Below are 8,960 nucleotides of genomic sequence, written 5' to 3'. Positions count from 1 at the left end.
TTATTGAATTTCAGGTGGATTTTCATACATTTTCATGCTTTTTCTTTAAAAGGTGATAACTTAAAAGAAAAATAATATAAGTAATATATAAATATTTTAGTAATAATATATTTAATCAGTAAGAATATAAAGAATAAAATAAACAAAATAAATTAAAAAATATAATTAAGTGCCACAATTCTATTGTCTTTTTTTTGCTAGAGGATGCAAAAAATTGTCCCACCTACTGTGTTAGTGATGTTCTGTTTAATATTGTCAGTATGTTCAAATTATTTATCTAATTTTTTATATTTTTACTTAATTTTTTGATAAATGAATTTCTTATGTTAATTGTGTCACATTTATTTATTTATTAAAAAATAATTAAATCTTAATATATATAAAGATAATTAATGTAAATATTTATTTATTTTGTTTATATTTTATTATCTAATTATCAATTTTTTCCTTCATATAATTCGTTGATTAATAATTATTAAAAGCTGTTTATTATAAATTAATTATAAAAATTTATGTTATTAAATATGGAAACTATATTTAAAATATTTATATATTATTTTATTTATTTTGATTTTTAATTTTAAATTTCACAAATATTAATTAATATTTATAAATTATTTTATTTATTTTTAATTAATTTATTTCAACAATTATTTATTCATATATTTTTTAGTAATTCTTATTAATGATATTTATCATAATTTAATATTTTGTTAAATTAATAAATACTAAATAATACTAATTTTTAAATATTTATAAAATATTTAATATAATTTATTAACTATACTAATTTTATTACTTTGCTGAATAAATATTAATGTTCTTTTATATATAAATAATATTTATATTTTTAAATTTTATATATTATAAAAAAAAGTTTAAAATGAACTTTTAAATCAAAATACTTGGCTTATTTTCTAAAAGGAGGTAATTGAAAATAAAAATTATCAAAAGGGGATAATTTGAAAAGTATTTTTTAAAAAAAGTGTTTTAGTTGACGTGAAAAAGAGAGAGATAGTTAAAAAAAAATTACTAAAAAGTAAAATGACGTTATTTAGAGTTACGTCTGACTATTGAACGCTACTCTAAAAAGCACTAACTTACTTGTTAATCCTTAAAAATATAAATTAATTACTTTAAAATTTTTAAAATTTATTAATTACAAAAATATTTAAATATTTTATAAAATAACCTTAAATATTATAAGTTTCTATAAATAAGTTATTATATTTATATAATTAAAAAATTTAAAAATTGTTACTTGAACTTATTTCGAAGAGAGAGAGAATCCACAACAGAGTTAAGCTTAAAAAAATAATTTATTTAATTTTAAGGTGTGACTTGACGTATTTGAATGTAAATACAATTAATATATATATATATATATATATATATATATATATATTTACATCATAGTTAGATAATTTTACAGGCTCATTTTGTGCAACTAAATTAACTACGACATGGGCAGAAAATATGAACCTGTTAGCCCAATCTAATTCAACTAATAAAAATAAATAAAATTAATAAAAATTAGATGCATTCTGTAATCACATTATTTTCTCTTTATTTGATTTGTTTTAGAACAATACATATCTTTTTTTCATTTAAAAGTAATTAATTGAAATATAAAATTTACTTTATAAAAAATAAAATTATCTTAGAATCCGCTGGAAATTAATTGAGATATTTCTTAAAAATAATTTCTAAGCCCCAATTGGAATTGCGAATTACATTAACTAAAGGACTTCTAAAAAAGAAAAACTACAAGTGGCATTTTTCCTCTCTTGCAAGTGACGGAGTAGAAAATTTTGGGGGAAAAAAAAAAAAAAGGAGGCGGTCTCGTGATCGGACGTCCGTCGTTGACCCTGATTATTGTTTAGCTAAATATCCAGCGGTTCTCTCGCGCATTTCCTTTTTCTTCTCTCTCTTTTATTTTTCTTTTCATTTCCTTCGATTTCTTTTTCTATTGTAAACGCAAAACTTCCACACGCTCTCTTTTCTCGCTTTTCTTAACCCATCTGATACCAATCTCTTATCTTTCAGTCTTCCATTATTTTTCTTCCTTTGTTATACTCAAGTTTCTATTCATAACGAGGTTAGGGTTCTTATTCTTGGGTTAAAGTTCGATTATGTATGGATTACCGCTTGATTATATAGAGCCTATTAGTGAATTGATTATCTAGGGTTTTGGGTTTTGTCATGGCCGAAGCTTCCAAAGGTCGGGTCACTATTACTCTTGGGCGTACTGGTCAGGTATTTTAGTATCACGATTTGAATCCTTTAATCCTCATTTTTTTTAATGTCAATTCAAATTGGAGTTTTGCTGCTTGTTTGGGATTTTTTATTTTTTTCGGTTGATTCCGCAGTTTCCTTAAATATTTGTTTGATTGTTTTTCTAATGCTGTTTGGTTGCGAGAAAGTGTAGGAAAGAATAATGAATTTATGTTTTGAAGACATCTACTTAAATTGAAGTTCATGTAAATGTTTGGCCTTGTGTTGGTGTCCTTTTCTTTTATTAATAACAACTGCTTATTTCTAGAATATGGAGTTTATATTCGTCTTTATTGCCAGATAAACCAAGTTTGCATTGACTTGTAAGTGTAATGTCACAGGTGGTAAAGAGAGCTGCAGCTGTATCAGAGGTTGACTATGCTGATCATCTGCCAAGTGCTGGCAATAAGCGGTCTGTAAGAGATAGATTAGGAAGTAGTTTGGATAGTTTCTCGTCGCATGGAAGCCTAGCTAACAACAAAAAGTGCGTTTTACTTTCATCTTTTTGTTTCAATTTCGTAACTTTGAATTTGATATGAGTTGAATATTGCCCTTTTTTTTTTTTTTCTTGGTGGTTCAAAGAAATTGTTAAAATATTACACAATCTTTGGTGGTTTGCTGACTTTGAAATGACATTTTACTTCCTTACATTTTCTAATTTTTTGTTGATTGTAGTAATTTTTGGAGAATTAGAGTGTTTAAGTCATATTAGCCAATTTGTGCGTGGGTGTAAAATATAACTGCTGTACTCTGTGATATGTTTCCTGGCATGATTTTGTGTCATTAGCGTATGTTTTTCAGGAGCATGCTTTTGTAATGACATTAGCTATGGATAATGTTATTGTTATACTTCATCTTCTTGCAGGCAAAGAGTAGACAGTTATTTGACAAGTTTGAGGGTTAATGGTGCAGAAGGTAATAAACTTGCTGTCCAGCGTCCAGCATTGAAATGTAATTATTTTCTCAGTTTTTTGGGCCCATTTTCGGAGAAACTGACCTTGGTGCCTTTGAATAATCTAAGGTGTTCGCATTGGTAAGGATGACCTTCGATTCAAACTCATGCAAAAAAATGATCGTAGAAGAGCTCAGAGTGATTATGACCAAAAAACCATGGACCTCCGTGAAAAGTTGTCTAGGGCAGTGCATCCTTCAGGCCCTCCACCCAGTAGTCTTGATGCATGGCAGCGCATGCCTGATACTAAGGACAATAGTATCTTGGGTCGAATTCCGCCTACAAGAAGTGCTGATAATTTACCACGGATAGATTCATCAAGAAATTCTTATTCTCCGTGGACATTGGATCATATACGAAGGAGATCTCCAGATAGAATTATAGGTAGTTCTAGGGGCTTAACCCCACCCAGAAATGTGGAGGAATTACAAAGAAGACAATTAAACAGTACGTTTGATGATGCAAGAACAGTTTCATACATGAATAAGGATGTTCTCGATGCTTCAAGGCCTGTGAACAGTTCCACAGCTTTCATGACTAAGTCTGTGTTGCCTGCAGCATCTACAAAGCCTGCAGTGCCTTTTGTGGGCCAACTTCGTCCTCCAGCAAGTGGGATTCTACATAAGAGCTCATATGCGGTACAATTTGCTGACCTTTTTCTTTCACATGTACGTAAATTAGCAGGCACAGAAGTTTGTTGTGTACATTATCCTGACATGCTTCAAAGTTCAATTCAATATTGATTTGATAAAGTTCACTTACTGACAGGGTTTTTTTTTTTTTTTCCTGCTTCTTTTCTTAAGTTTATTTCCAATTATTTATTATTTGCTGGTGAAAGTTCTTTCAATCATTAATGAGATATATTCTTTACAATTGTTGTCTAAGGGATGCACTGCTGTCATACATTCTGGTAGATTTCTCAAAGTTGTCAAATCAAGAATCGTAATCTTCATTTTATGAATCAAGAATCGTAATTTTCATTTTTGTGAATCGAAAATCATAATCTTCATTTTGTGAATTGAGAATCGAATTGAATCGCAAGATTCGATAAAAATTCTCAAGATTAATTAAAAATGATATATATTCTGAAAAATAAGTAAAAAAAATATCATAATGATATATTTAGATAAATATAGAACTATCATTTAGCTAATAAGCAGGATGCTTATGATAAAACAATATATTGTTATTATGTTATAAATTATGAACTCTTGAATGTAGACAATGATTACCATTGTGCTTGTACTGAAACTCTCATTTAAATTTGATCAAATAATTAGATAATAAAAGAGGATAGTGTTAAACTAAAAGGTTAGAATATATTAATATAAAATATCATAATTTGACTACTATAATTAGAGAAGTAAATTAAAAAAAAAAAAAGAAAAAGAAAGAAGAGGGAAGGGAAAAGAATTGCTAGTGGAAGAAAATAGCTAAAGGAAGGTTTTATGTGCACTTTTCACAATAAATTGAAATGAAATCTTAAATTTTGAAGCTATAGAGTCTAGCAACTCTCTAAAAAAAACAATCAACCAAATCGGTAGATTCATATCGATTTGTCCGATTTACTATCGAATCATAAGATTTGGTCACGATTTAGGTACATTTGAGATTCACCTCATAGATTCGAATCGTTAGGATGAGAAATCGAATCGAATCGAATCTCAAGATTCTAGCAACAATTTCCAGGATCGTTTAGTTTAAATACTAAGCTGTACGTATCAGAATGCCTGCTTGACGGAAAGAAGAAAAAGATCATGGGAACTGTCCTGAAGACCCTTAAATGGGGGAAAGCCAATTTTGGAAAATGGAAAAATATCAAAGCAGCAGCAGCAGATTCTGTTTCCCATGCTGTTGGCATTTATTTGATTCTTCAGCTACAAAACTCAAGGTCCATTTTTCTTCAACGAGGGGAGAATGATGTAGTCAAGGAAAACTAAATTTAGGAATTATTTTGATTTAATGTTTCATCTTAAAATTAAGAAAATGAATTCCTTTTGCAGAAAATTTGATTCTGTCAGATATTCTGATGCATTGTATCTTTACTATTGATTAGAACAACAGGGCAACTGATCTTTCTTTATCCTAAAACAAGTGGATTCTGCCATTTATGGATTTCCAGGGTTTTATTTTGAAGGTTGGCATTAGATTTGGTCATGGAGGTGCACATGCTTAAGTTGCAGAATGAATTTTATTACCTAGCAGAGATTATTGCTCCTTTAAGTGTTGCCAGCCTTCAAATGGAATATGATTATAAATCTATGATCTGTCATCTATTATTTCTGAGTCACACAAAGAAATTATAGAGATTTTTCAGTCAAAATCTTGCATTATCCATCCTTTACTCAGTTGTACTTTCTTTTCCAGCAGAAGCAACAAATGCAAAATAGAGATGGTATTCTGTTAGCAACTTCTGAATCTAGTAATGTAGTTGGATTGCACTTGCCAAGCTTAAAATAACCTTCTTAAGACCAAAAGGTAGTTAGGCAAGTGGGTTCATTCTATTCAGAAAAATTATTCAAGTGATGACTGGCAGATTGAGATGGATTTGAGATACACTTAAGGATGTTAATGGCATGACATGAATCAAACTTCTGTTCTGCAGATTTCTGCAAATGTCACGATTTGAACTTTTTTAACTTCTTTTAATAAAGTTTGTTTTCTTTATGCTTATTACTTAATATGGAATGATTTAATATTAGATTGCTTGACCCTACTATTTTGTGTCAGCTTCCTGATGGTTGATACGATATAGAAGAGTTTACATCTTCCTCTTTCATCCTTTATATACAGCTTTTTGTGTGTATGTGTTTTTGGTTCAATGATTAGCCAATCCCAATTGTGAGCTGATATTCATCTCAGGTTTTTGGAATAATGCCTGGAGACTTCATTAGTCAAGCTAGTTGACACCATCAGCAACTGCTAACTGCTGTATTTATGGCAAGCTTTAGGTGTCAGAACACTTATTTCATAGTTTCATAGAAGTTTGATAAACACTTATTTCATAGTTTCATAAAAGTTTGATAAGGGCATAAGTTAGATGGAATGTGTTTGTGAAGGGAAAAGGCCAAATCGTTTAGTTTTGTTTGAGCCAAAGAGTCATAATTCCGATAGGAAGCATCTTGATAGATCATTAGCAACCATGCTGCTTTTGTAAACATTTGTAGTTCTGTTTTACTCAACTTTTTTAGTTTTATAGTAGCGTTTCTTGTATTTACATGAATTCCATGAATCCATGCGACTTATTTATTGCTATCAAGTAAAACATAGAAGCTAATTGCTTCTTTCAGGAGAAACCTCTACCACAGACGAAGTGTGTGTGGTTGTATTTGACATGTGATGGAATGATCAAAATTAGTTCATTTGTGATTTAAATTTAATTGATTCCTTGTCTTTTGTTCTTGAAGAGATCCTCTTTCTCTTTGAGACCATCTTCAATTTCTATCTGAAATTTAGTTTTATGTTATTGAGATAGTTTCTACTTGACCTATATGCCTATGCTTACTGATTCTCTTTATTGCCCTTCCAATCACAAGTCTACCTTCTTTGATTAGTAGCTCATAGCATTAATAGCTCTTTTGCACTGTTCTATTAAGTGCTTATACATAATCAATTCCATAGTTTTTGTGTGTTACTGCCCTTCTTGTGCTTGGGAGACAATTTTTAGCTTCTTATGTATTTAAGATATTCATTCAGAACATCTGCTAACCTCCTTACTCATTTTTTATTACCATGTAGGGTGAAGAACAACAGACTGTTGAAAGCCTGTTGCATTCACTGGGATTGGGGAAATATGCCATTATCTTTAAGGCTGAGGAAGTACGTTAAGTTTTCCTTGCTCTAATGGAATTGCTCGGAAGGATAAAATTTGTTTCTTTCCCTTTATAATCTTCTTAAAAAATGTATTTTAATTTTGGTTGGAGCATGAAAATTTATGCAGTTTGACTGCTATCGGACTAAGGCTTCGTTTGTTGGATTGATTTCTGTTCTTTGTAGAGTTTTGTTTTTGTTCATCTTTCAGTTTCACACATGCATACCTGCGTAGCATATGATGCCCAGTACTACAGACTGTGATATCTGAGGAATTGCAAGATTCAAAATTCAAAATGTCAGAATATTTTCAAAGAGCATATAATAACATATAATGTGGATTTTTGTGTATGTGTGTGCGTGTTTGAGATGTCTCGGAATATAGGTTGTGTGGTGGCTGATATGCTCCAGTTATAAGAAAAAAGAAGGAATGGACATCCGTTAACTGTTATTCTTCATGTGTATATCTGCAAATATTTTTTTCTTAAGACGCATTCTCAAATTTGTACTTGGAAGTAAACTGAGCAGTAATTTATCACACCACCATAGCTGGATTTTCCTTGTGACCATTATTGAAATTTGTGAAGATTTGTTGGTCTGGTATTGATTGCTTTTTCCCCCTTCACTTGGTTCATGATATATGTGTTCTATTAAACAGGTGGATATGACTGCATTGAAGCAGATGAGGGAAAATGACCTCAAAGAGCTGGGAATACCTATGGTAATTTCCTCCCCTCCTGCTCAGTATTTGGTTGCATTTTCTATGATGTTGAACTCCATTTTAATATAGCATGTGCTATTTTTCTACTTTGTTTATCTACATTTATTTGATTTAGTGCACTTGACTAAATCCAGCAATCAGCATACTGTAAAAGGTTGAGGAACTTCTTTTTTAGAAAAAAGAATTTACTCTTTTTTTATTTTTTAAATTATTGGCCTCAGCTTTAGGTGGTAAATTTCTGTGATAGATATAAAATCTATCCTTCTCAATTTGGAGTTTGATTTTTCAATTTAATGCAGCCATTCATACTGGCTATTTATAGATGCATAAAGAGAATACTCATTAGAGTAGATCTGGTAGAATCTTCTTCTTCTTCTTCTTCTTCTTTGTCTTTTCTTCTTGGTGCATATCAGAAACTATAAAGGGCGTAGGGGTGAAGACGGTGAAATGAGAGATTGTAGAGGCTGTGGTACCGTATTGTGGCCCTAAAACTGCCTAGAGTTTATTTTCAACAAAATCAAAGCTTTCTTTTGTAGTTAACTAAATTCCCAATTTACTAGTTGCATGTGGTTTTCCTGGTTGAACAGCTGAGGGCCTGTGGTGTCACATGTGATTATTAATTGCGATTGAAACACTAATAAAATGGTTGGCGGTGTGTTTTAATGAAGGGTGTCTGAATTGCAGGGACCAAGAAAAAAGATTCTTCTGGCTCTCCCGGCTCGTTCCAAGAGACAACCTTGATGATTGTACTACCATAGCAAAACTGTGGTGGGGATTTAGGTCAAATTCTTTTTCTCGAAGTTCCACCCTGCATTTCTTCTCAGATTAGATTGGAAGTGCTCTATGAATCCGTAGTGAAATTTTTGCGTCCAACAATTATTCGGTTACTATTTTGAATTTGATTGAATGCGGCAAAATACTTTTGAGATGTAAAATATTGACTATTATTGTTAGATTGCTTTTCATGTATTCTTTTTTCACATACCCGATTATGCTTGTCGGTATTCAAGCTGTATCCGTAGAATTCGCTCATGATGTAAAGAATAAACTTGGATATGGATGTTGTATCAATTTTTAGGAGCATCTGAGTTGGATTTTTGTTCCTTCGTAGATTTTCCACATATTTTAAGCAAAGCTGAATTAGCAAAAGCCAGAGCGAAGGAGGATTTTTCATGTTTATATATTACTTTGATTGCCAGGAGT

The 8,960-nt window shown here is 30.8% G+C and overlaps 1 protein-coding gene across 3 annotated transcripts; it reads left to right on the top strand.

Annotated features, from left to right (window-relative positions):
• The first annotated feature begins 1,745 nt into the window (after positions 1–1,745).
• On the top strand, positions 1,746–8,860 carry LOC110632048 (uncharacterized). 3 transcript variants are annotated; one of them, XM_021780142.2, is made up of 7 exons: positions 1,746–2,256; positions 2,616–2,686; positions 3,140–3,189; positions 3,296–3,894; positions 6,965–7,045; positions 7,695–7,757; positions 8,442–8,860. In XM_021780142.2, the coding sequence occupies exons 1-7, from the start codon at positions 2,203–2,205 to the stop codon at positions 8,496–8,498; spliced, it is 975 nt and encodes a 324-aa protein (XP_021635834.2). In that variant the 5' UTR covers positions 1,746–2,202; the 3' UTR covers positions 8,499–8,860. The 3 variants fall into 3 exon arrangements, with proteins under 3 accessions (XP_021635834.2, XP_021635832.2, XP_021635833.2); XM_021780140.2 differs by having other exon boundaries at positions 1,750–2,256; positions 2,616–2,758; XM_021780141.2 differs by having other exon boundaries at positions 1,753–2,256; positions 2,616–2,758; positions 3,296–3,864.
• The last annotated feature ends 100 nt before the right edge of the window (positions 8,861–8,960 follow it).

This window comes from Hevea brasiliensis, chromosome 9 (genome assembly GCF_030052815.1).
Source record: "Hevea brasiliensis isolate MT/VB/25A 57/8 chromosome 9, ASM3005281v1, whole genome shotgun sequence".
NCBI classification, from domain to species: domain Eukaryota; kingdom Viridiplantae; phylum Streptophyta; class Magnoliopsida; order Malpighiales; family Euphorbiaceae; genus Hevea; species Hevea brasiliensis.
The sequence above is the reverse complement of the archived record's forward strand: the minus strand, read 5'-3'. Positions and strand labels throughout refer to the sequence as shown.

Excerpts from the sequence above, each read along its gene's own strand:
- LOC110632048 (XM_021780140.2), top strand. The coding sequence starts at position 2,203 with ATGGCCGAAGCTTCCAAAGGTCGGGTCACTATTACTCTTGGGCGTACT. Across the intron at positions 2,257-2,615 it reads CTCTTGGGCGTACTGGTCAG|GTGGTAAAGAGAGCTGCAGC; the intron begins GTATTTTAGTAT and ends GTAATGTCACAG. Across the intron at positions 7,046-7,694 it reads TTATCTTTAAGGCTGAGGAA|GTGGATATGACTGCATTGAA; the intron begins GTACGTTAAGTT and ends TCTATTAAACAG.